The following is a 27,605-nucleotide window of genomic DNA, read 5'->3' as shown; positions in this document are numbered from 1 at the left end:
TTTGGCCCTGGGCCTGAGATTCCGCACCTCCGCCCTACACTGAACATATACCTGTATCAGGACGGCCATTTCCTGACGAGACACGAAATCCGAAGTTGCCCTCTGGGCGGCGCTGCAATTCAAGCTGGCTTGTTCCGTCTGGGAAAACTTCCACCACCCGCCCGACGGCTCTCGCCAAGTTGGGGGAGCCAATGTCCTCCACGCTGAGGGAACGCCGATGTGGGGTGCCTGCGTTCCTGGGAAGAGGAAGGAATACTGGTGCAAACAGGAAATGCATATTTAAATGGCCCAACACGGACACAACTCTAAACGCGGGCTTAGCATTGTGTGCACGAACTTCCCCTCTTCCTCCAATGTAGCTATTGCTTCTGTTAAATTATATGTAGTTTAACCTGCCGACTAGGCAAACCATGGTTAATCCTAATTATGTGACAAGGAAATAAAAGCAACTTCATTCTGCAGCGTACGAAGCTGGCTTGTTTCTGTAAACCATAGTTAAAATTAGCTACAGTTTTATGGTTTGACAATGGAAACGAAACTTCTGATCGCTTCCTGTTAAGGAAAAGTAGAAATTAGTAAGAATTATTATGTGTTGTTTGTTGTTTCCTTTGTGTTTTTGTTTGTCTGTTCTTATAAAATGAACAATAATTTTTTATTTATTTTTTAAAGAAACTTCTGATCGCTTCCTAGCAGTAACACGGGAGAGGAAAGGAAGGAGAGGGTGGTGACAAACAACCCCAACGCACAAGCACGTAACATCCAGCCAGTTATACTCAATTTATTATTTATTATTATTATTTATTATTTATACCCCGCCCATCTGGCTGGGTTTCCCCCACCACTCTGGGCGGCTTCCAACAAATAGCAAAATACATTAAAATATCACAGATTAAAAACTTCCCTAAACCAAGCTAATGTGGATTTTGTTAAAAAAATAAGCTGTTTAGATATACCTTCCCCCCAAAACCTGAGAGTTTTTTGCTGGGTTTGATGGGAGAAGAAATTGCAAAGATAGACCAAATACTATTTATGTACGCCATAACAGCGGCAAGAACTTTATTAGCTCAAAGATGGAAATTGCAGGAATTACCAACGATTGAGGAGTGGCAGATGAAGATTATGGACTATGCGGAACTGGCCAAACTGACAGGCAGGATCCAGAACCAAGACGACAAAAAGTTTCAAAGAGATTGGAGTAAATTCATTGGGTATATGAATAATTATTGTAAAAATATGAAGACACTAGCGGGAATGATATAAATTCTGCAATGAAAAAACTAAATCTCAAAACTTTATAGACCATTGAGACAGAATTGATCATAAAGATATAAAGGTCTGAAGTAGAGGATATAAAGATTTGAAAATTAAAAACTGGTTGAAGGGATGGAGGGAAGTCACAAGCTCAGTAGAGCAAAGAATTTATTTGTTTTGTTATTGGTATGCTGAAATATTGTGTTAAAAAAGAAATGAATAAAAATCATATTAAAAAAATTAAAATTAGCGGCAGAATATTGTGGATGAAAAAGAACATTTGCAAAAGTGACATGGAGCAGAAATAGGCTGATTCACCCAAAGGGCAGTGTCAGGGGATTGTTGTGGCTACTCCCGAGTAAACACACCCAAGTCCGTTCTGTCTTTAAGGGTTTTATTGTGCATAGTATTTACAGTGTAGAGATAGTGGAAAACATGACCTCCTAGTCACTTGCAGAATCCGGCAATGGTGCCCCTTCTGCTCTGGGGTCAGCATAATAATAATAATAATAATGATAATAATTTATTATTTATACCCCGCCCATCTGGCCGGGTTCCCCCAGCCACTCTGGGCGGCTTCCAAAAAAACAGAAATTCTAAAATACAGAAATCCATCAAACATTAAAAGCTTCCCTAAACAGGGCTGCCTTGAGATGCCTTCTAAAGGTCTGGTAATTGTTCTCTTTGACCTCTAGTGGGAGGGCATTCCACAGGGTGGGTGCCACTACCGAGAAGGCCCTCTGCCTGGTTCCCTGTAACTTGGCTTCTCGTAATGAGGGAACCGCCAGAAGGCCCTCGGCCCTGGACCTCAGTGTCCGGGCAGAACGATGGGGGAGGAGACGCTCCTTCAGGTATACCGGACCGAGGCCGTTTAGGGCTTTAAAGGTCAACACCAACACTTTGAATTGTGCTCGGAAACGTACTGGGAGCCAATGTAGGTCTTTTAGGACCGGTGTTATGTGATCTCGGCGGCCGCTCCCAGTCACCAGTCTAGCTGCCGCATTCTGGATTAGTTGTAGTTTCCGGGTCACCTTCAAAGGTAGCCCCACGTAGAGCGCATTGCAGTAGTCCAAGCGAGAGATAACTAGAGCATGCACCACTCTGGAGAGACAGTCAGTGGGCAGGTAGGGACTCAGCCTGCGTACCAGATGGAGCTGATAAACAGCTGCCCTGGACACGGAGTTGACCTGTGCCTCCATGGACAGCTGTGAGTCTAAAATGACTCCCAGGCTGCGCACCTGGTCTTTCAGGGGCACAGTTACCCCATTCAGGACCAGGGAGTCCTCCACACCCGCCCGCCTCCTGTCCCCCACAAACAGTACTTCTGTCTTGTCAGGATTCAATCTCAATCTGTTAGCCGCCATCCATCCTCCAACCGCCTCCAAGCACTCACACAGGACCTTCACCGCCTTCACTGGTTCTGATTTAAAAGAGAGGTAGAGCTGGGTATCATCAGCATACTGATGGACACCCAGCCCAAACCCCCTGATGATCTCTCCCAGTGGCTGCATATAGATGTTAAAAAGCATGGGGGAGAGGACAGAACCCTGAGGCACCCCACAAGTGAGCGCCCAGGGGTCTGAACACTCATCCCCCACCACCACTTTCTGAACACGGCCCAGGAGGAAGGAGCGGAACCACTGCATGACAGTGCCCCCAGCTCCCAAGCCCTCTAGACGGTCCAGAAGGATGTTATGGTCGATGGTGTCAAAAGCCGCTGAGAGATCCAGCAGAACAAGGAAACAGCTCTTACCTTTATCCCTAGCCCGCCGGAGATCATCGACCAGTGCGACCAAGGCAGTTTCAGTCCCATGATGAGGCCTGAATCCTGACTGGAAGGGATCCAAATGGTCCGCTTCTTCCAGGCGTGCCTGGAGTTGTTCCGCAACCACTCGCTCAATCACCTTGCCCAAGAATGGAAGATTTGAGACTGGGCGATAGTTGGCCATATTGGCCGGATCTAAAGATGGTTTTTTAAGAAGCGGTTTAATAACCGCCTCTTTCAGCGGGTCTGGGAAGGCTCCCTCATGGAGAGAAGCATTTACCAACCCGCGAAGCCCATCGCCCAGCCCTTCCTGGCTAGCTTTTATAAGCCAGGATGGGCAAGGATCAAGGAGACAGGTGGTTGGTTTCATTCGTCTAAGCAGCCTGTCCACATCCTCGGAGGTAACAGATTGAAATTGATCCCACAAAACTTGACTAGACAGGACTCTAGCACTCCCCCGCCCCGGCCCTGCTCCCACGGTGGAGTCTACCTCTTCCCGAATCTGAGCGACTTTATCTGCAAAAAACTTTGCAAAATCATTGCAGGAGATCATGTGGCCCGTACTGGGCCCGGATGGAGCAGGTGGTTCCGCTAAATTGCGAACCACCTGGAAGAGTCTCCTGCTGCTGTTTTCTGCAGATGCGATGGAGACGGTGAAGAAGGTCCTCTTCGCCGTCGCCATTGCCACTTGGTAGGCTCGAAGTTGAGCTCTAGCCCGTGTCCGGTCTGATTCAAAATGAGTTTTCCGCCACCGGCGCTCTAGCCGTCTCAACGACTGTTTCATTGCCCTCAGCGCCGGGGAAAACCACGGGGCTGTCCGGGCTCCATGCAATCTGAGAGGGCGCTTCGGAGCCAGACAGTCAATAGCGCTGGTTAACTCCGCATTCCAGCGGGCCACCAGGGAATCAGCTGAAAGGCCATCGACATGGGATAAAACATCCCCTACCACTCTTTGGAAGCCAATTGGATCCATTAAGTAGCGGGGGCGGACCATCCGAATCGGTCCCACCTCCCTGCAGAGGGAAAGGGTTGCGGAGAAGTCCAGTTGCACCAGAAAGTGATCTGACCATGGCACTTCTTTTGTTTCGCTTTTACTTAATGTCAGATCACCAACATCCATAGAGGTAAACACCAAGTCCAAGGCATGTCCGCGGCTATGAGTTGGGCCAGACTTATTCAGGGACAGCCCCATGGTGGCCATGCTTTCCACGAAGTCCCGAGCGGCTCCTTGTAAGGTCGTGTCGGCATGGATGTTAAAATCCCCTAAGACAACCAAGCTAGGTGTCTCCAGGAGCACATCCGACACGACCTGAAGCAGCTCGGGCAGGGAATCCTTGGTGCAGCGGGGAGGTCGGTACACCAAAAGGAATCCTGTACTGCCTCTATTGCCCAACTTCCAGAACATGCACTCAGAGAACTGGGTCTTCCCAATAGGACGCCTGGTGCAAACTAATGACTTCCTAAAAATCACTGCAACCCCCCCTCCCCGCCCAGATGGCCTGGGTTGCTGTGCATAAGAGAAACCTGGTGGGCAAGCAGCGCCAAGAACGGGCCCATCGGCTTCCTCCAACCAGGTCTCTGTCACACATGCCAGGTCAAATCCTCCATCCACAATCAGGTCGTGAATGGCGGTGGTCTTATTCATCATCGACCTGGCATTGCACAGCAGCACCTTCAGGTCATGTGGGTATCCCTTGCTGATTCCAATATCCGTCCGGTCAGGACCAGACCTGGAGGCAGGGATAGTCCTCAGACAACGACTAAGTCTGCCTCCTCGGTAATGACATGGTCTGGTCTTAGCGTAACTCCTCCTCCTACCCGTGACCACTGAGATCGGTTGTTCCAGTGCACACCCCCCTGTGGAATCTGCCCCAGCCATTTTGCTTGCTGGGACCCCCTCCCGGGCAGCCCTGACCCCTCCCCTTAAAAACAAAATAAAACCTCTGTAAAAAACAGCAAAGAACTCAACAAAAGAAGAACACAAAAAAGACAATAAAACAATAAAACCAAAAACAATAAAAATTACAAATACACTAAAATTTAACAGATTCCCACACCCAACTAAAAATCCCTCCCACCTACCACCCCAAACACAATAAAACAATAAAACCAAAAACAATAAAAATTACAAATACACTAAAATTTAACAGATTCCCACACCCAACTAAAAATCCCTCCCACCTACCACCCCAAAGAAGATAAAAACATTAAAAATTCTTTAAAAAGCATTTTAAAAAGGACTCTGTGCTGTTTCAAGTTCCCCTGGGCAGCACCAGCAGCAGAGCGGCGGCAGCAGTCCTTTATGAGGCCTTCCAGGCCCCGCCCTAAACCAGGTGGAAGGAGGTAGGGACAGGGCCTGTGGGCACTCACAGCAGGAGATAATAGCTTGGGCACCCCGAAATGCCGCCCTCTAACCTTGCGTTTGGGCGCACGCCTCAATTCGGGCGCCGGAAGCGGCTGTGCTCCCTCTCCTACTAGTTGGCTTGAGCCGTGCCTCCTCCATTCCGCTGCTCCCATCCTCATTCCCCCCACCTGACCCGCTGCTGCCGCTCTCGCTGGACGAAGTGCTAGTCAGGATGATGGGGGGAGGCTCCCTGTAGGGAGGTCTCCTGACAGGCAGATACATTTTAAGATGTCCAATTTCTTTCAGAACATACATAAGCAATGATTAGGGGCAATGTTCTTCCGTGTTTATTGCCGAAAAGGCCACTCGCTGACTCCCATTCTGAATGATACTATTGCATATGTAATGTGTCGCTTACAGCCAAGTGTGAGTGAGTTGTAAGGATTAAACACACCATCCCAGATCCCGCAGTAACCAGGCATAGAATAATCTTCTGCTTTCACAGTGTTTCAGAAGAAATGACAAAAATGGGAGATTTAGAATTTTCAGTGTTACCTGTTTAGAGCAGCCTCCTCTTCCTTTGGCTCCCCCAGTGCATAGAGACTGGACCGGTCAGCCTTGCCCAGGAAGGAATGCAGATTTTGAACAGAAGAGGCTTTTCTTGGTTGGCAGAACGGCGACACCTAGCGGGAGAATGAAAGAGCTGAGCCAGGGCAAGGGTTGAGAAAACCAACCCCGGGATTCTGCTTTTGAAAAAGCAGACACCGGGCAAAGAAAGCCTAACAATCGTCATTACCCATCCCAAATATGTTGGATCTGCCTGAACGTTTGGACAGTATGAAAGGCAGTGGCTATAACTCCTTTTTAATCTGCACAGTAGTCCGGGAGGCATGGAGCAGGTCAGTTTGTACTGGGATTTACAAAGAAGTTGCAGCCTAAGGGCATACTGAGGGCACTAAATAGGCTGCTTCTATGGTAGGGCATGTATGGCAGTGCAACTTGGGGCACTGGCCAGAACTATTGGGCTTTGCCAAAGTACTGGGGAACTGAAAGAATAACTACAAACACTGGTTTTCAGCTGGTGGGTTGCAACCCCACTCCTGGGTTGCAACCTGACTTAAGGGTGGCCTTGCCAGCAGCGCAATGACCACACAAATATACGTTTTAAAAACCTTAAACACACATTTAGGCTAAAATGTGCTCCTGAAAAGGCCTGAAAAGGTTAAAGGCTGTTCTTGTGGGCACCAGTCCGCCTTGAGAGACAATGGAGTGTGCCTCTGAGGGTGAAGTCAAACTACTGCATTAGCAGGACTGAAGGGACCTCTGCAGGCTGCAAGACTGGGCAGTGTGCATGGAGGTCCTAGGATGACCAGACAACAAGTCTCCCCTCTCAGCCTCCCTGTTGTGGTCCCAAGGAAAGCAGAGCAAAACGTCTGGCACCAGCTTGGCGGCAGAAGGAAGCGTACGAGGAGCTGTCCAACCGTCTTAGAGACTCTAGAATTTCTGCAAGATGGGGGAGGAGGGAATCAGTGGCGAGGGGCAAACTGTCTTTTGAGGAGAGGTTCCCCATGACACCCCTGAACATAATTTGATAGCCGCTGCCCTACATAAAGTAGGCTGAGTTTTTCCTGCCTCTTGGAAGTCCCAGATCTAAGCCACCTAGTGCAAGGGTGGAGAAACCTCTGACCTGAAGGCCAAATTTGGCCTGCAAGGCCTTCCTCCACGTCTGAGGTCATACAGGTAGAGATGCAAAAGGTTTTAAAAGGCATTTGTGCCCGATGCACAACAGGGAGTGCTCCTGACGGTGCACTGGTAAGGGAAAGCAGACTTTGGCAGGAGAACCAAAGCCCGCTGCCCCAGCTGTACAAGGCAGTTCCCACAGGGAAGAACTCAGTTGCACAACCAAAGTCTGTACGAAGTGAACTTCAGCTCTCCAGGCCCTCAGCTGATAGGTGGGAGAGATGAAGCCGGTTGGATTGGCTGCGCAGGTGGTTCGCCCCGCCAACCTTTCAAAGTTGGCCTGCAGGGATGGGACCGGGCAAAGATCTGACACACCCCAGCCGAAAAGGTCTCCAAACTCTGATCATGAGATGCACCCTTTGGACTCACCAGCTGCAAGGACTGCAGGGAAGGTGCTTTCTTCATTTTGGGTGTGCTGGTGGCGCCTGGGCCTGGCTCCTCAGTGGGTGCTGCAGCTCCCGGCTCTGGGGCACAAATCTGCTCCATGCTGTAGCAGCGGAACCTGCCCAGCTTCTGCTTGGTGCTCTGACTCAGAGTGGTGAAGAACTTCTTTAGTCCTGATGCAGAAGAGGAGGAAGAGGAGCCACTTTTCTTGGCAAACAGCTTTCTCTTTGGCTCCGGGTAGATCTCCAAGGGTTTGCTGGAAGGCAAAAGAAGTCCGCCAGGCCAGTTTAAGAGTCAGGGATAACACCCAGCTCCATTTGCCGGAGATCACAATAACCAAACGAGGGAAGGTTTTTAAAAGGCATTAAAAGGCTTCGAACAAACAAAAACAGCAAAGTCACGAAGCAAACGGCCATAAGAGCTAATCTGCACACCTGTCACATGGTACATCGCAGAGATCGAAAAGGCCTGGAGTGCAGTTCCCACGGGCAGTTCCATTCTAAAACTGCACATTTCAAAGGGCTTTCAGGGCTTTTGTTGCAGAGGTGCCAAGGAACGGAATGATGCCACTCTGTTACCACAGCCTTTTCCACCTTAGATGCTCAGCTTCATGAAATTAGTATTTTCCTGCATGCAATTTCAGATTGCAGGCAGGGGACTTCATGCCTGAATCAAGGACCATCATGGAAGGAAGGCAAGGGGTGCAGTCTATCTCCCATCCCATTTGTTATTTCCCACATAATGATGACCGCACCTATATCTGTGGCCAACCAATCTGCACACTGATTGGGACAAAGGGTATTTATTAGGTGTGACGCCAAAGGGATAAATCCTTTTGGGGTAAAAAGTGTGGGAGACTGACCTTATGAAAGAAGAGAATTGCAACATGTCCTCTTAAAGATAGGCTGTGCACACCCTAAGCACATTTAAAGCACACTCACTCTCCCCAAAGAATCCAGAGAACTGTAGTTTGCTAAGGGTGCTGGGAATGATAGCTGAGGGGGTTAAACTACAGTTTCCAGGACGCCTCGGGGGAGAGGGACACGTCTTTTAAATGTGTGCACAGTGCACAGCCACGTGCTCTTCCAACCACCCCAATTTATTTTTGAACGTGTACAAATATAGGTCTTAGAACACTGGCTGCCCTTGTCTTCTCCCCAGTCTTCCTCACTAACCTTAAATTGTGTCCCCTGGTTTAGGAGCTCTCCAATTTTAAAAGCATAAAACAACAACAACAAACCCCCTAAGTTTACCAGGCAGAAAGCTAAGCCAAATTATCATGCCCAGATACAGCAGTTTTTTCTTTTAACACTCGAAATGCCAATATGCACACAAAGCCTGAAGGGGCAGAAGACTGGCAGAATGGAGTCTCATACTTTTAAAACAGTAATAGTAATAATGAATGGGCACACTGGCTCTCATGAATCTACCAGACTCGTTTTTCTCAATCTGCTCAACAAAGACCCACAGGAAATCACAGCTTTTACAGAGGACCTTCTCCAAATGCAAGGGGCCTTCGTAACAAACCCTTAGCAGCAGGCAAAAGCCCACAACCCTCAATTCACCAGGCAATACTGTCTTCCTCTGAGAAGAGGGGCCCTGTCAGATACAGCCACCTCCTGACAGATGCTGCCTCACCTGTCCCAATGGCTTCTTTCTTCCACGGCTAACAGCAACTTGGGGGGGGGTGCAGGGTGGGAGGGGAGAAAAGGGTTTAAAAAAAACCTTTCAAACTGCAGTGGTCCAAATTTTGCTTGCTTCCCAGCAGCCTCTGTTTCCTTTTCAGTACATGCATATTAATTGCTTACGCAAAACCCTGGCTTGCTCCTCATTCTGCGCATTATTCTGGCCTAGGACTGCCCATACGGTTAGGGCCGCATGATGCACTTAATGAGTTCACAAGTTTAAAACAAAATCGAACTTTAGAAAACTTGGAGCGGCATTCCCTTCAAACTGGATGTGCGTCTCGTCCACACCAGCCGCGCACATTCCATTTCTAAGCGTGAGGAAGTGTGCCTTGTGAAACGTGGGTATGGGCGCCTTTATGAAAGCAACATGAGAAGCGAGAATAAAAGCATTTTGAACTTGGCGGAACCCCTCTTGTAGAACCAGAGGCATACCTAGGCTCCCTTGCACCCGAGGCAAGGAACTGTATCAGCGCCTCCAAAGCCCGGAGGGACTACGGACCAGAAACTCTCAAGGTTTGCTTTTCATTTCCTTTCGTGCTCTGCCAGAGTTCCTCTGTGTTGGGGTCTGCTCTGCTCTGCCTGCCCCAACTCCTCCTCCTCCTCTGTCGTCCCTCTGCCTGCCTCTGCTAGCTTCCCTCCTAGCCACTCGGAGCCAGAGTGGAGAGACGTGATTTTTGTGCTCCCCTGGGCCTGCGCCCTCGGCAGGGGCCAACTTACAAAAAACCCCTAGGTCCACCCCTGTGTAGATTCACTTCTGAGGAAACTTCTGAGCGCCTAGAAGCAAGCAAGCTGGTTTGAAGGCAAATGTTTCTGTGTTTGAAACCAGAAAATCTCATTTGTCCAGATAACCATATCAAGCCTTCCCTTGTGACTAAAATCACAAAGGATTATTTTTTTAAAAAAAGTTATTATGGAAAACTGTAGCCATTAGCAGGCTGCTGAATAACCTTTCACCTCTATGTTGCTGGGACCTCTTCAAGGAAACCCAATGCACAGAAACCCAATGGGATCAAAAGGCAGTTGGGCACACTTATCTGCCCTACAGCAGAGGTTGTTTTATTGTGGCCACAAGATTCTATTACCTATAGCCCAATCAGTATGGACAAAACTTTACAGGGTTAGTAACCAAAGACGAGAGAACCCTAAGAAGCTTGTGGTCATTTTGACAGTAGAGGAGGAAGAGAGAAAATGAGAAAAGAAACGAGAGGCAAGAGTAGCATGGCATAAATTGCAACAACACATATTTAAGCTTCGTGGAAAAGTTTACATGGATATGCAGCCACAGGTAAGGTAAAGGCAAAGGACCCCTGAACAGTTAAGTCCAGTCAAAGGCAACTATGGGGTTGCGGCACTCATCTCCCTTTCAGGCCGAGGGAGCCGGTGTTTGTCCACAGACAGCTTTCCGGGTCATGTGGCCAGCAGGACTAAGCTCATGGAAATGCTGGTTACCTTCCCACCGGAGCGGTACCTATTTATCTACTTGCACCAGCGTGCTTTTGAACTGCTAGGTTAGCAGGAGCTGGGACAGAGCAACGGAAGCTCACCCCGTCACAGGGATTTGAACATCCGACCTTCTGATCGAAGTCCCATGTTGGGCAAAAGATTCCTGCATTGTAGGGGGTTAGACTAGATTACTCTCGTGGTCCCTTCCAACTCTGTGATTCCACAATGCAGTGATGTTTTAAATTGAGGGGAAGGAAAGCACCCATGGCAGTCATTTTAAAATCACCATGCTTCTAGCAAACGCTGTACGAATTTCGCATATGATCCAATTACTTTACTCACCATGTCAAATAACTAGATAACAACGCTAACTGAATTGTGCCCAACAGTTTATTCTGCTAAATTTGGCTGGTATGAAACTGGACTTCTCTAAAAACTTTCTACTGGAGAAAACGATGCTGTGTGCCATTACAGCATTTTCGATATAATCCCTGGGTAAGATGGAAAAGCCGTAAATTTCCATTGATTCAGAAAGGTAACCATAGCAACAGCTGTCTGGAGATTTTGGCAGGGAGGGAGGAGCAGACCAAGGCAGATTTGAGGGGTGGGGGTGGGGAGTGAGAGGGCAAAAGCAGCAGGAAGGGTGGCAAGGTCTAGAGCCAGCTGGCAGCGCCACAGGGCTGTGCTAACTGGCAGCGAGAGGAAACAGCCCAGGCTGAGAGAGCAGAGGGCACCGGCAGACCTGGCTGCATCTGGGTGAAGGAAAGGTTGCAGCACTGAAGGAGAGGAAGAGCTGGCATTTTATTCAAAGAATCATACAATTGTAGAGCTGTAAGGGACCCTGAGGGTCATCTAGTCCAACCCCCTGCAATGCAGGAATCTCGACTAAATCATCCCTGGCAGGTGGCCACCCAACCTCTGCTTAAAAACCTCCAAGGAAGAAGAGTCCAGCACTTCCTGAGGGAGACTGTCACACTGTCGAACAGCTCTTACCATCAAAAAGTTCTTCCTGAGGTTTAGCCGGAATCGCCTCTCTTGCAACTTAAAGGAAAGTAACAAAAACCCCTTCCAATGCACTGATGAAACACCGTTTGGCCACATCACCGGTTTGAAGAAAGGTCTTGTCACAGTGGCCGGAGTGGACTACTTCAGAGTAACGACGCTACGCAGCTCTGCATTTTATTCTTTTATTGGTGCTGCGTATTTACAGTGCTCAAGTCATTGCTATTTACACGGAGCGATGTTGTCAGTCGGTTTCAGAACCTCCTAATGGCTTTTGGCGCGTCTTTCTCCAACACAAAAGCTTTGGCAGACCCATCCTCTTGCCCCTCCTCTTCCTGCGTAATTCTGGAGTTGGGGGGATGGGTCTTCCCCCCTTACTTGCCCCTTCCTGTCCCACCTGGGACCCTGGCTCCTCTACCTTGCCTGAGCCTCGGACACGACTTCCTGCTTCCCCACTGGAATCGGAACTCTCCCTGCTTTCCCCTTTGCTCGGGGACGGGCTTGAACTCAGGAGGGGAGGGACTTCGCGATATCCCCTGTCCCTCACATCCACCCCCCTCCCAAGCTCTCCTTCACCCCTCCCCAGGCCCCCCCCATGTGTCGGTGACGACTGGAAGCCTAAAAACTCGGTGCTCTCCGAGCCCGTTGGTGTGAACACCTCCCCCCAGTCCTGCGAGCCCCCCCCTTCCGCCTGGGAGGACGGGAATCCCAAAAAGTCCGTGGCGTCAGAGCTGGTGGGGGTAAAAATGTTTTGCCAATCTGCTCCTTCCTCTGACTGGGTGGATCTTGGCGACACCCATACCTCATCCTCTGGTTCCTCAAACTCCGCTTCCCAGCGCCATGGTGAGCTGTTCTCCCGTGCCTCCTCCTCCTCCCCCTCCCTTTCCATGTGCCAGGGCTTGGGTCTGTGGGGAAAGAGGGCGTGAAATTCTTCCACCAAGAATTCCTCCTGTATCTGAGTGGCGGGAACCCATTCATTCTGGGACGGTGGAGCATCCTCCCATGCCATGAGGTACTCCAGGCCCCCCACCCCCCACCTTGAATCCAGGATGGCCGTGGCCTCATTGAGTTGCTCCCTGCTTTCCCTCTCCCCCCCTCCCTCGGGGGTTTGTTCGCTGTCTCTGAGCCTGCTGCTTTCCCTGTACGGCGACAGCAGCGATCTATGAAACACTGGATGCACCCTCATGTCCTCTGGCAGTGCCAGCCTGTATGCCACCGGGTTGACCTGTTGCGTGACCGTGAAGGGGCCCAGCCATTTGGGTGCCAGCTTTTTGCACCTCCCCCTGGTGGGAAGGCCCTCCGAGGACAACCACACCTTGTCCCCCACCCTGATGACCTCCCCTTGTCGCCTGTGGCGATCTGCCCCCTTTTTGTACGCTTCCTTGGCCCTCTCCAAGTGTTCTCTGAGCTGCTGGTGCACCGTCTCCAGTTCCTCTGCCCAATCCTCAGCCTGTGGGCCCTCCTCCTCCTCCTCCCTCTCCCTCTCTGGGAAAGATCTGAGGTCGCGCCCGTAATTGGCCTTAAAGGGCGACACCCCTGTGGAGACGTGCACTGCATTGTTGTAGGCAAATTCTGCTAGTGGCAAGCGATCCACCCAGTCCGTTTGCCGCTGGCTGACGTAGCATCTCAGGTACTGCTGCAGAATGGCGTTGACCCTCTCCGCTTGTCCGTTGGTCTGCGGGTGTCTAGCCGTCGACAAGCTGACCTCCACCTGCAGGAGGTTCATGAGCCGCCGCCAGAACCTGGAAACAAATTGGCGGCCACGATCCGAAATAACCCTTAAAGGTAATCCATGCAGTCTGAAAATGTGATCAACAAACAGTTTGGCTGTCTCTTCTGCCGAGACTGCCCTGGCACACGGTATAAAGTGACACATTTTGGACATGAGGTCCACCACCACCAACACTGCAGTCTTACCCCTGGACGAAGGCAGATCTGTGATGAAGTCCATGGACACCACTTCCCACGGCCTGTGTGGTGTGGCTAAGGGCTCCAGCAACCCTGGTGGCGCTGCTCTGACCACCTTCGCCCGCTGGCAGGTGGTACAGCCCCTTACATAGTCTCGAACATCTTCCCTCACCCCTGGCCACCAGAAGTGTCTCATGACTAGGTGAGTGGTCTTGTCCCTTCCAAAATGCCCCGCTGTAGGGTTGTCGTGCATCTGCTTGAGGACCGTACGTCGAAGCTGGGTGGTGGGTAGGTACAGCGCACCCTTGTAGAAAAGCAGCCCTCTGCGTTCTGCAAAGTCTTTTGCCTGCTCCCTCCCCCCTCTCAGTTCTCTGAAGATGCGGTTGGCAAATTCATCCGCTGCCGTCAGTGCTGTGAGTTCTGCCTCGCTCACCACTGCTGCTCCGCAGGACCATGCCGACGGGGGGAAAATGTGCCTTGGGGCTGGTGGCGCCTCCTCCTCCATGTACTCTGGCTTGCGGGAGAGGGCATCCGCCCTGACATTCTGCTCTCCTGGGATGTAGTGTATGGAGAAGTTGAAGTTCGAGAAGAACTCCGCCCACCGTATCTGCCGCTGGTTGAGCACCCTGGCAGTTCTCCAGAACTCCAGGTTCTTGTGGTCTGTGCACACCTGGATGGGGTGCTTGGCGCCCACCAGGAAGTGTCTCCAGTGCTGGAACGCCGCGTGGATCGCAAGAAGTTCCCGATCAAAAACTGTGTAGTTTCGCTCGGGCTGGGTCAACTTCCTGGAGAAGAAGGCACAGGGTCTCCACTCTCTGTTGGCGTCCAGTTGCAACAAAATGGCGCCCACAGCCTTATCAGAAGCATCTGTTTCAATGCGTAGGGGCGCGTCCTGAACCACGTGGAACAGGTTCTGGTCTGAGGCGAACACCCTCTTGAGGCTTTCGAACGCTGCTTGCGCCTCTGGTGTCCACCTGAACTTCTGCTTGCCTCTCAGGCAGTCAGTGATGGGAGCCGTAACTCGAGAGAAGTTCTTGATGAACTTCCTGTAGAAGTTGGCAAAGCCTAGTAGGCGTTGGGCATCTTTGCGCGTCCTGGGGCTGTGCCAGTCCAGGATGGTCTGCACCTTGTCCTTGTCCATTGCCAGCCCCTTGTCTGACAGCTTGTAGCCCAGGAAGTCCACCTCCTTGGTGTGAAACTTGCACTTCTCCAGCTTCACATACAGGTGGTTCTCCTTCAGGCGCTGTAACACCTCCCTGACGTCCTTCACGTGCTGCACTGGGTCGTTGGAGTAAATAAGGATGTCATCCAGAAAGACCAAGCATTTCCTGAAGAGTAGGGACCCCAGGACGTGGTGCATGAAGGCCTGGAAGCATGCTGAGCCCCCTTGCAACCCGAAGGGCATCACCAGATATTCAAAAGAGCCCAGAGGCGTGAACATCGTGGTTTTCCACTCATCGCCTTCCCGGATCCTGATCAAGTTGTACGCCCCCCTCAGGTCTAGCTTGGTGAAAATCTTGCCTCTGCGTGCCGCTGTCAGGAGATCATCCACTCTGGGCATGGGGAAAGCCACTGGCTCTGTCACCGAATTCAGCCGTCTAAAATCCACCACAAGACGGCGCTGTTGCGTGTCTTTCTTGTCCACCCAGAAGACCGGGCTGCCCCCTGCTGCCTTGCTTTCTCTGATGAACCCCCGCTTGAGGTTCTTGTCGATAAAAGCGCGCAGATCCTCCAGTTCCTGGTCTGACATGGCGTACAGCTTGGCTGGGGGTATAGTTGCCCCAGGCACCAGGTTGATCTGGCAGTCAAAAGGCCTGTGTGGGGGCAGGTGGTCGGACTCCGCTTCACTGAAGACCTCCTGCAGGTCCCAGTATGGTTTGGGTATCGCCTCACCCCCTTTGACGTGCATGGTGGCCACCGTGGCTATCGGAGGCCCCTCCCCTGGTTGGTGCTGCATGCAATGTTCCAGGCAAAAGTCCGATCCAAAAGTGATGCATCTCTGATGCCAACTTATGGAGGGGTCGTGGCGCGCCAGCCAGCTCATGCCCAAAACGATTGGGGGGTCTGAGATGGTGGTGACGTTGAATGCCAGTGTCTCTGAGTGCCTTCCAACCGTCATTCTCATGGGGGGGGTTTGATGAGTGATGGCCCCTCCCAGCAGCTCTCTGCCGTCAATGGTTGCCACGTGCAGAGGAAAATCCAGCTGCAGAAGCTGGATCTGGTGCTCTTCTGCAAAGTTTCTCGAGAAGAAGTTGGCTGAGGCACCACTGTCAATTAGGGCGAGGACCGTCAATGGATAGCCATTTGGGAGCGTGAGCGTCACTTCTAGAACCACTCCTGCTCTGGGAGGGGTGGGCTGGCTCTGCTCCTCTCTGTGCGGGTGGGTGGGCTGGGGCTGTTGTCTGCTGACTGTGCCTGGCTGCCGCCCCTTGTCTCCTGCAGCCAGGCTTTCCCGTTTCCCTGCTGTGGTGCTGCGTCAGTGGGGGAGGGCACAACCGTTCCCGCCTTTCCTTGCCACTCCCTGCGATGTGGGCAGTCTCTGACGAGATGCTGGGGGGAGTTGCAGAGAAAGCAATTCCCACCCCTTCCCTCCTTGCGTCTTGGCGCCGCTGGGGTTTGAAAAGCCCGCGCGCGCGCGCTATCAATCTGCATGGGTTCCTGGTCCTGACTGGCCCCAGGCGTGGCTTGAAAGGGTTGTTGAGGGAGTGGCTTCTCCTGCGACCGTGGGAACCAAGCCCGCTTTGCGCGCGTTGCTTGCTTGTCGCTCCATCTGGATTCCTGCCTCACCCCCACCGCCAGAGCCGCTTTGCTCAGTTGATCCATATTACTGGGCTTTGGACCTCTCGAGAGCTCATCCTTCACCTCCTCATGCAACCCCAAGTAAAACGCCGCTTGCATTGGGGCAGACTCCAGATCCCACCCCAATCTGTGCACCAGCATGGTGAATTTCGCCCAATACGCGCGAACTGTCATATTTCCTTGGCGTAAATTATGAAGTTCCTCCTTAGTCTGGTCCATATGACTATCGGACGAATACATCGTTTTCAAACCTTCTAGAAATAGTTTGACATTCTTCATGCAAGGATTCCTTGTTGCAATTAACGGTCTTAGCCACTCCCTGGCCGCCCCTGTAAGGTGCTCCACAATAAACGCTACTCTGTGCTCATCATCAGGGAACTCATCGTGGTGCAGCTCAAGAGCATACACAATCTCAGTCTCAAAGCCCTGAAACTCCTTCGGGTCTCCATTGAACTTGCTTACTAGGGTCCCGGCTCTCCTTCCTGGCAGCCCTTGGACTTGGGGTGCCCCTCCCGCCTTGTTTTTCTCTGCATCCAGCTTGTTTTGGAGGTCTACCGCCACCGCCCTTAAATGCTGCTCTTTTTCCTGGAGCTCTCTCACCTGTTCCGCAAGTTGTAGCCGGTCGTCCTGGACCTTCTTAGTCTCCTCTTTAGCTGCCTTCAATTCTCCCTGCGCCTGCAGCGACAGCTGTTGCAGTTCTAGCTGGGCTTGCTCAGCGATCTGCCGCCACTTCTCCGCCTCTGACACGCTCATCCCGGCAACTCCAAAGTAGCCCAAAAAAGATTAGGAGGTTGCTGTCACAGTGGCCGGAGTGGACTACTTCAGAGTAACGACGCTACGCAGCTCTGCATTTTATTCTTTTATTGGTGCTGCGTATTTACAGTGCTCAAGTCATTGCTATTTACACGGAGCGATGTTGTCAGTCGGTTTCAGAACCTCCTAATGGCTTTTGGCGCGTCTTTCTCCAACACAAAAGCTTTGGCAGACCCATCCTCTTGCCCCTCCTCTTCCTGCGTAATTCTGGAGTTGGGGGGATGGGTCTTCCCCCCTTACTTGCCCCTTCCTGTCCCACCTGGGACCCTGGCTCCTCTACCTTGCCTGAGCCTCGGACACGACTTCCTGCTTCCCCACTGGAATCGGAACTCTCCCTGCTTTCCCCTTTGCTCGGGGACGGGCTTGAACTCAGGAGGGGAGGGACTTCGCGATATCCCCTGTCCCTCACAGGTCTTATGCTATCAAATCTGAGCTGTGGCTAGTTCTCCATCAGAACAAAAGGGAAATTCCGGAACGGAGGTGAATGCCGCCAGATGCCCCTTGCGGGTCCTGACTTTAGAAAAGGAAGGCTTGATCTAACGGCTGGCCCCCAAACCCATTGCTTCATGGCAATGTGCAGCAGGGCATGTTTACTCACCGCTGGGCTGCACTCGATGTCTTTGTCTTTGGAGCCTCGGCAGCTGGAGCTTCCCTATGGATTGGCTGAGCTGAGGTTGTCAAGTTGGTCTCCTCCCTTGTTGGCAAGAGACTAATGGCAGCAGAAGTGATGGCATTGGCAGCAACAGGGGGAACACCAGGGGCGGAAGAAGACAGTGGACCTGTTGCAACAACACAGACACTTCCAATGGCCTCTGCTTTAAAAAAAACCAGACACACACCCCGGGGGTGGACTTGCACCATCAGCTAATGTTTCTGGGCATATCAGGTCACTGCAACTTAGTCCACAGATTATCATAAATGCCTTGTTTGTGTGAAATTCTTATTTATTAAGAAACTTGGTGTTCCCCGCGCCCCCAAATCTCATATCAGATGCCCAGGCTAGAGTAGGAATCCAGCTTGGGAAATCTAAGGGTACACCTTACCCTTACACACTTAAGTTTTGTATTATCTGACTGCCATCACTTTCCCCCATGCGCCTCCAAAGCTATAGAACTGTAGTTTGGTGAGGGAGCTGAGAATCCTGCGAATTCTTTGCTTCACTCCTTACACCCCAACTTTAACCTTTAAAGTTAAATAAACAGGTTTTGCAGAAATGGGTTTAAAACGGAGCAGGAGGAAAGTAAGGTTCTGAATCATGAAGAGAAGTCTGAAAGATTGCATTTTCAGTGACCAAACTTTGTGCTTTTCATCACCCTCATGCTAAGGTCTGACTAAGGTACATCTCCAGTAGAAGGAGTAGTATGTGCAGCAGGCACATCGCTGCAATTTGGCAACTATGATGTCCACAAAAACGATACACAAGTTACATCAACAGCACGACTACAGTGTGCCATTTGGTTGTGACTGCTGAATAGAGCTCATTTAGCTCCTCTGGAGGGGCAAAAAACATCTGCAGGGAATTACTTGAAAAGAATGAGCCTGCTAAATGCTTTTTCGGAAAATTCTCTGAAAGAGCTAGGGAAGAACAAGCATGCCCATTCTGAATCAAGATGTGAGGAATTTGCATCTAGTGGGAAATGGGGTTTTCCAGAAACTGTCTCTGTTATATGACATGTGACTAAATTTAATGAAAGCCTCGTAATTTTTGAGAAAAGACTAACTTTTCAGGCATGCTAAGATTTATTTAAATTTCCAACTGACACCTGGAAACCAAGATGTTTATTGGCTCTTTTTCATATAAAAGAAATCCTAACTACTATTCAGGTGTTTTATAACTGCTTGGTAACTGGAACTATGTTTTAATGCTGAAATAGGTAATTCATCTGCATTCCTCATCCGCTAAAACAGACGATCTTCTGCAATTCTTAGGCATCCAGTTTGGGACAGCATCTTGGGCGTTTCCACATTCCCTGCCCCTGAAAATAAGCTTTCTAGTCCTGGTTGCAACAACAGATTTGGAAAGCAAGAGGAATTACACACCAAAGGCACCGCCATTTTTTTTCTTATTCGCATGGCACCTTATTAAACCTTGAAATTTGCTGCTGCAAGATCCTGTGATGACCACCAAAATTTAGGTTGCTTTAAAAGGAAGTTCATGGAGGATGCTTTCCCCCCTTTGCTCTTGGCTCCTTTTCACCCACCCTAAAGGTACCCTGAATCAAAATTTGTGGAAAAAACCTAAATATTCACAATCAGGGTCAGGCATGCAAAATAAGCAAACCCATGCAAGTTCAAGAACTCTGAATAAATAAATCTTACTTGCACAAATTCTGGACTGCCGTGCTGGACAGTCTACCATGTTGTCCTCTCTACAGTTGTCCAAAGGGCAACATTACCTCTTACCTTGATTTTTTTTCAGCTTCTGTCTCTCCTGGAGCTGCTCCTCTCTGCTCACTAAGGTTTTTGGCTCATGCTTGGCATATGTGTTGTTGCAGTTGTTGGTGGACAAGGCCAGCAGCTGGTTCTTGGAGAGCATCTTTGGACTCTGCCGACCACTCTCCTCCTCCTCCTGCCCAGACGCACACACATTCCGGAAGCTATTAGGGGAGGCAGAGTAAATTGATAGTTCATTGGCTTGGTCCACCCGCCCAGGATCCTGGCTGGTGAGCTTGTGGCTGCCACTCAGAGCAGCCCTCCTGTAAGGCATAGGGGAAGGGTGGGCTTTTCCAGTGGTGGGTGGTGCAGGAACTCGGTAAGCAAAGTTGTGGCCGGCACTCATCTGTTCAGTTAGCTGCTGAGGAGGGCCCTGCTCTTGCTTGGTTTGACTTAAATTGTTCGCTGGCCTATGAGTTCGGTTGGAAGTTTCCACGGGCCTCTTGTTCACGGAGTCTGCGACACCATCGGGGACCAGATGGGAAGGCAACTTCTGAGGGTGGGAGGTGGGTGTGGATTGCTTTGACGGGGCCTTGGACAGCTTTGGATGTTCCTGCATCCTGCCTTTCTTCACCAGCTGATACAGATCTACAGGCTGGCTGCTTCGGGGAAAGGCTTCTGCCTTACTTTCTGCCATTTTGGTCACCTGATCTCTGATCTCAGAGGCCCCCTTCACGGAACAGTCGTTGGCTTGATTAGCACTCGATCCAATTTCCCATCTGCGAGGCACAATTTCCCCTCCACTAGCACGGCAGCTGCCATCTGCTCTGGGCCTCTCCCCGTTGGCCTTCCTGTTCTTGGCTTCCCCCTCTGAAGGGGGAAACGGCCCGGGATCCGGACCTGGTCCACCATGCCGGGCGCTTTTGACCCCTGACCGTTGGCTGCTGGCACCAGCCTCCTCGCTGTCCGTCCTGTAGCTGTCCGATGTATCTGTGGCGCTGTCCAGAGCAGAATCCACCTCATCTATGCAAGTCACTTCCCCTATGTACGTCTCCCTGATGCGCTCTGTGTAAACACGCTGACGGGAAGGAAGGATCCACAGCGGAGTTCCTTTGGGACCCAAAGCCCTGGTTCGCGAGTCCTCCTGGGTAGCGTCGAGCTCTTTGCTTTCATTGGCCCGAACTAGCTCCTTGCCCTCTCGGGGGATGTTGCAAGACTGATGCATGCTCTTCACAGTCTGCTTTGCTCCGGTATCTGGGTTCTGACTGGCTGTCAGATTCCTGACATAAGACCCGCATGCGCTGCACTTGCCTTCCTCGTTGACCACCAGAGGCTTCCTTTTCTCGGAGCGCCCCCTGCTGCCTTGCTGTTCCCAGCCGGGTTTGCTGCTGCCACTGCCGCCACCGCCACTCTCTTTGCGGTGAAGCTCGCCGTTGATGTAATCCGAAAGGTCCGGTTTGGAGACCAGCGGGCCACGGCCCAGAGACAGGAGGACAGAATCCAACACCCGCCTCTGACGCAGCTGCAGGCGCTCCAGGTAGCGGACTTCGGCATCTCGCGCAGACTCATCCTCAAAACGCACTCGGGACGGGGACGGCCCTCGCTTCCTTTGCTGCTCACTGCTGGATTCCCCGCTGGACGAGTCACTCAGGTTGCCGCCGGCGTGGGGGTCTCCATCCTTCAGAGCAAACTTCTTTGTGTCTGCAGCAGAGATCCCGCAGCCATCCCTGAGGCACACAACAGACAGAGTAAGACTGTGGGCCTGCTCACACAGACCAGCCTTACCTCCAATGGAGCTGCGTCCAAATACTGGGCAGAGGGCACCACTTGGCTCAATGAGCACCTAGGGCGCTTACCAAGGTGGTGCTTGTAACTTCTCTACTTGCAGCAGTGTTTCCCAAACTTGGGTCTGCAGCTGTTATTGGACTACAACTCCCATCATCCCTAGTTAGCAGGACCAGTGGTCAGGGATTATGGGAGTTGTAGTCCAACAACAGCTGGGGACCCCATTTTGAGAAACGATGGCCTAAGCTTATCTCCTTTCTTCCAAGATCCATTCAGCAAGATAAAATGTATCCTGACTGCCCTGCGAGCATCACACGGACATTGAACCTGGCACCTCCTTCACTAGGATCCCAATGCTGTGCCAGTACTCTCTGCAGCTGCATTCTCATTCTAGCAGGAAGGGCCACTCAGCAGTTATGGATGTGTACAGAATGAGGGGAAGATCCAAGGAACCGGTTAGGACTGGATAACTGGATAACTCAGCAACGATACTACTCATGCTCAACACACAGCAACTGCACGAGTAACCAGATGGCGCTGTTAAAGAGGACTTGCTGGTGTCAGGCCCCCACTGACTCCTTGATTTATTTTAGCTCCCTACAGCTCTACGAAAAACTTCAAGTGCTCTCCTTACATGCAAGCCTTGGTTTTAGGAGTGGCTACATCTCCAAGTCAGATTTCAGTTAGGCCAAGACACCCAACTGACAGTCACGTACGCTTCTTAGATCATAGCTGCCAAGTTTTCCCTTTTCTATTCAGCATAAGGGAATTTCCCTTAAAAAAGGGAGAACTTGGCAGCTATGTTCTTAGATCCATGTGATCATTTTCTATTGGATCAGGAGCACCCGTGCTATTTATATTAAAAGTGCTTTCTTTTGCTGCAGAGCATAGGAGGAAGGGTAGAATATAGAGCAACAATGCAAGAGACAGGGGGAAGTTTGCTGGTGGGGGTTATGTTTTCATTTTACTCTAGAGATGATGTTTGATATTGTTATGCAGACACCACAAGTGTGCCTCGATGGGAAGATCTTATAGCTGGCGCCTCTCTTGTTGTCATGAAATAAAAAGTCAATCAACATAATCCTCCAGATTCAATAACTCTGCATAAGCTGCCAGTGTGCTTGGCATAGGGGACGGAGAATGTGTTCCACTAGCGCTTACAATAATCTTTGATGTGCTGGCCATGTGAGAGTGAATGATACCCTCATCTGTTGCACAACAAAAGATCAGCACACTGGTTTGTTTAGCATTAAACAACGGTTTCACAGCACAGTGGCCAGGAATTCAGTTTCCCATGAGACCCAACAGCTTGCCACACATTTTGTAAACACCCATGTCAAGTTATGTTTCCCCTCCTATGCTGAAAGACCTTTTAGCTGTCACCATTTTTTTCTAAATCTTATTCTAAAAAGTTCGGTCAAGTGAATTTGCCACACAATATGTTCTTACGTTTATATTCATGACTACATTTCTGTACAGGAACCAGCTAGTCCCTGTTTTGGTAATTATGGATCCCTAAGTCATATCAGTGGTGTGACTGCAATTAATAGAATTGATGATTTCACTCCATCAAATGTTTGCATCTCAATCCAAAGTTATGTTTTTCATCACATACGTTGTTGTTGTTTTTTCCTGGTCCAGAATCAACACACATTATAATTCCTGGGGTGCTCTCCTTGATTAGCTGGCATAGCACCTCACTCTGACCATAGTTTTAGACTAGGCAGTACTGGTAAGATAGACAATATAGTTCCCCCAATGAGGGGTGGCTGACAGAAAACCTCCCAACATTAGGTACAAATGTATTCAATGAGCACAGCGAACAGGTACAGTACACAGTTGGGAGTGTATTGAATTTTGGGAATGGAGAACTATAGATGCGAACAGCACAAGCAGTTTACAAGTGTGAAAGATGAAAAGGCAAGAAATGCAAAAGCTGGAATGGAGGGCTGTGGACAGGAAACGCAATACAGATCCTTCTTTCCTGCCCTCTTCCCTGAACTGCCTCCCAGGCCCAGAGCAGGATAAATCACTGGCCTTACCTCCTTTCCTGAGGGGCAGTAGGCAGGATGTTATGGCTTGCTCGGAGTGGGTTCGTCCTGGCCTTCATGCGGGCTCTCTGCAGCAGTTGCTTGGCCTGTTCATGCCTGGGACTCAGCTCTAGCTCCTGGTTGGGAACAAAGGCCCTGCAGGCAAAGCAGCAGGGAGCAAGGAAGCAGTGGAGGATTAGGAAAAAAATAACAAGGATTAAGAGTGGTTTAACAGTGACGGTGGCAGCAGTGTGGCGGGGAGACAACACACTCATAGAGGCTGGGTTTAGGTCCCCTGCAGCTGCCTGAGTTCACACTAGGTGGCATCCTTTAGGTCAAGATATAGCCAGCTTGGTAACATCCATCTCAAAAACTGATTTCTAGACACACAGCCAGGATGGAAAGCTGCAGGGAGGTCAAAGCATTTAAGGCTGAAATTTTTACATTCTAGACTAAAAGAAGCCATTCAATTACATATGACAGCAAGTAAAAAGATGTACTTGGCAGTGCCTTAAAAAGTGCCCCCCATCCCCACCAAAGAGAGCCCCAAGCTGTCTTGCATGCACATTTTTAAAAAGAATTGGGAGGCTCTGCAGTACCCAAAACACTGGAGTGGAAGACTATACATTGTTAAAAAAAACCACAGATTAATGATGATGAGATAGATAGATAGATAGATAGATAGATAGATAGATAGATAGATAGATAGATAGATAGATCGATCGATCTCTGGCACATATGATGTCAGAGGTATCCTGCAGGTGCCCACCACTGGCAAATTCACATCTTCAGAATACAGCACTAGTTGTGTTGCCAGGGGCCAGCTCTGGCCTTTCAAGCACACCTGCACCAAATAAACCTGAAGAACTGGGTTTCCCCACAGATCAGGGCAAGACTAAGAAGCCAACATCCATATAATGAGCAATAGGTCTTCTCTACGAAATTGCTTCCACATTCCCAAAGTATGTCACCTCATGACTCATGGAGACACTCTGGTTTAAAGAAAAAGCAAAACAAACAAACAAACAAACAAGACAGACAATCCAGGGAGCATTTACCCAATGCGTTTTGAGGTCTAGGATCTTCTCGCTTCAGGAAGTTATCTCATCCACTCCCACAAAAAAAAGCAAGGGAGCACAGTCTACATGCCTGGATGAGATATTTTGTTTTAATTGTTCCCCTGAAAAGGGTATTCTGTTGCTCGATAAATACTGACTTGTTCCAGCCTTTATTTATTTAATGAATAGCTTCCCACGAGGCGTCTCAAAGTGATTTATAACACAATAAAAACCATACAGAGAACAATTACAGATACAGAAATGATGCTTTTGAATTATGGTGCTGGAGGAGACTCTTGAGAGTCCCATGGACTGCAAGAAGATCAAACCTATCCATTCTGAAGGAAATCAGCCCTGAGTGCTCACTGGAAGGACAGATCGTGAAGCTGAGGCTCCAATACTTTGACCACCTCATGAGAAGAGAAGAATCCTTGGAAAAGACCCTGATGTTGGGAAAGATTGAGGGCACAAGGAGAAGGGGACGACAGAGGACGAGATGCTTGGACAGTGTTCTTGAAGCTACGAACATGAGTTTGACCAAACTGCGGGAGGCAGTGGAAGACAGGAGTGCCTGGCGTGCTCTGGTCCATGGGGTCACGAAGAGTCAGACACAACTAAACGACTAAACAACAACAATCTTTGCAACATCCTTGCATAGCAGATGTAAGCAGAGATGCAGTGGCTGACTCAATATCAATAGTGAGAGCTTCAAGGTTGAGCAGAACTGAGCAATATAGGTATGCCCACCCTGACTAGGGAGCAAGCGCCATTGAATTTACTTCTGAGTAAACATTACTAGGATTGCCCTGCAAATGAGAAACTATAGCAGCTACACCGGATGGGTTAAGAAGCTGCTTTCTATTCAGTCAGATTCTTTGTCCATGTAGCTCAGGACTGTCTACACCAGTGTTCACCTTTTTTTTTCAAACCCAGGACTCACCATTAGACTGAGCATGCATTTGGGGACCAATTTCTTAATTTTTAAAAATGATACAGTGCTGCTGTTGGGACACACCTTAGATCAGGCCGTGTCCCACCAGCTGAAGACCAATGGTCCACTGCAGAGCTTTCCAAACTTTTCACGTTGGTGACACACTTTTTAGACATGCATCATTTAGCAACACAGTAAAGGGGGGGATGTAAAGGACCCCTGGACTGTTAAGTCCAGTCAAAGGCCGATTATGGGGTTGCGGCACTCATCTTGCTTTCAAGCCGAGGGAGTCAGCGTTTGTCCACAGCTTTCTTTCTGGGTCATGTGGCCAGCAGGACTCAACTGCTTCTGGTGCAACGGGACACCATGTCAAGTGCCAGAGCACATGGAAACGCTGTTTACCTTCCCGCCACAGCAGTACCTATTTATCTACTTGCACTGGTGTGCTTTCGAACTGCTAGGTTGGCAGAAGCTGGGACAGAGCAACGGGAGCTCACCCCATCACGGGGATTCGAACCGCCGATCTCCTGATCGGCAAGCCCAAGATGCTGAAACTGACCCCTCTTTCCAGCCCCGGGAGGAGCGCAGGCAGCATTTGAGCAAAACACCTACACTGCAGCTGGCTCACTAGTGTGTTGAGACACACAGTTTAGAAAGCTCTGGTCTACTGACTGACAGCAGCTCTCCAGCATGTCGGATCCGATTCTCTCCCAGTCCTGCTTCTTTCAGACATATCTGGAGATGCCGGGGATTGAACCTGGGGTGATGTTATGAGTTTGTGGGAGGGCTAGAATTAACCAAGGGTTGATTAAATTTTGCCAAACGTGGCAAAACACCCCTGGATTTACTTATGTTACAAGCTAAGCTGGCTCAAGCAAAGCTAGCTGGTTGGGCCATTAGCAGGGGACAAAGACCACCTGACAGTGGCCTGTCCAGGAAGCAACCAGAGGTTTAGGGTTTCAACTTTGAATGGCACAGGTTGTTGGGAGGTCCTTGGAGTTGGTTAGCAATGAGAAGGGTCAGAGCTTCACATGAGCTAGGGATGGCAGGCTGGAAAAAAAGAGACCCAGAGGATGGCTTTTTGCAGTCCTTTCTATTCAAAACTGCCTTTAAGGCGGAAACCAGACCTCATAGGATGTGAATGCCCAGCAATCCCTCCATCTAGGTGCAGGTTGTATCTATGCATAAATAAAACCACGTATCGTCAAGATACCACAGTCTCTGCTGTGCCTCGTTGTCTCCAAAGGGAGCACAGACCCGGGTAAGGGCACCTGCAACCCCTGGAATCTTGCGCCGCTTGGGGATCCTGGAGCAGCATGAAACAATCTCATGCCTGCAACGCAGCTACTCCAGCCCTTCCTCTAAACTACGCCTGTGCTGGATCCACTGGTACCACTTTCTAACGCTGTGCCGCCCAATGCATAGCTGCTGGTGCGCCAAGCGTCGGCCTGCAATGGTTTTTTTTATCCCTTCCCGTCTTCTGAGCACTGCAACACTAGAAAAGGAAAGGGGTGGGTGGGTGGTTATGTGTGTGTGTGGGGGGGGTTCCACCATCTTAAAGCTTTCACTGTTTCACCATGTGACCCATTTCTCTCTGCACACTCAACATGCCTATCGCTCAAAACCTTCCCCTATTGGTCTTCACCCTAATCTTCGTGATTATTTTAATCCGCTCACAGATTCACTTCAGCTGGCCTAAGCTTAACTCTTTCACTGCAGCCCTGCACACCTCGCAACGCACACACGGAGGCTCGCATCTTGCTCTGCTGAGGTTTTTCGGAAGGAGGAGCAGCACAATGAAGCCGACTGCTGTTTTACAGAGAAAACATTCCCCCGATGATGTGCAGAAGCCCCTTGTGTAATTTCAGTTCAAAATTTCCCAGATGTTTTGCCCGGGGTCGGTAATGTTATTTTCGGCAACAAACCAACTACGATGGCGTTTAAGCAAACCACCCTCTCGTCGCATCCACAGTGTAATTTGAAGCAGCGGTTCCCAAAGCGTGGTCTGTGGCACGTCTGTGGATTTGTGGTTGAAGATTGGAGATGGAATATCTATATGTTCGCCCTGACTTTTAATTGTATTTTTATTTCTTCCTTTGTATTTTATTGCATTACAATTTGAATTCTAGAAAATACAATATATAAGAAATGAAAGAAGCTATAAAAATGCTCTTAAAAATCATACTCCATCTAGCATGGCGTATTACAATTGCTGCAACAGGCAGAAAAATCATTAAGTGGTCGGCAATGACCCTCATCAATATTCAAGCAGTCTGGGGGGCGGGGATTAG

General features: G+C 50.0%; 1 protein-coding gene across 2 annotated transcripts in view; it reads right to left on the bottom strand.

Annotated features, from left to right (window-relative positions):
* The window catches only part of KIAA1614 (KIAA1614 ortholog), a 45,289-nt gene that overhangs the window by 5,074 nt on the left and 12,610 nt on the right, over positions 1-27,605 (bottom strand). For both annotated transcript variants that reach the window (XM_060276625.1, XM_035123755.2), the window contains 6 exons: positions 23,338-23,481; positions 19,541-21,237; positions 17,736-17,916; positions 7,470-7,740; positions 5,916-6,043; positions 52-236 (listed from right to left, as the gene is read on the bottom strand). In XM_060276625.1, coding sequence (XP_060132608.1) covers positions 52-236; positions 5,916-6,043; positions 7,470-7,740; positions 17,736-17,916; positions 19,541-21,237; positions 23,338-23,481 — 2,606 coding nt within the window. The remainder of the gene's footprint in view (positions 1-51; positions 237-5,915; positions 6,044-7,469; positions 7,741-17,735; positions 17,917-19,540; positions 21,238-23,337; positions 23,482-27,605) is intronic.

The sequence above is a fragment of the Zootoca vivipara genome, chromosome 7 (genome assembly GCF_963506605.1).
Source record: "Zootoca vivipara chromosome 7, rZooViv1.1, whole genome shotgun sequence".
Classification (NCBI taxonomy): domain Eukaryota; kingdom Metazoa; phylum Chordata; class Lepidosauria; order Squamata; family Lacertidae; genus Zootoca; species Zootoca vivipara.
The sequence above is the reverse complement of the archived record's forward strand: the minus strand, read 5'-3'. Positions and strand labels throughout refer to the sequence as shown.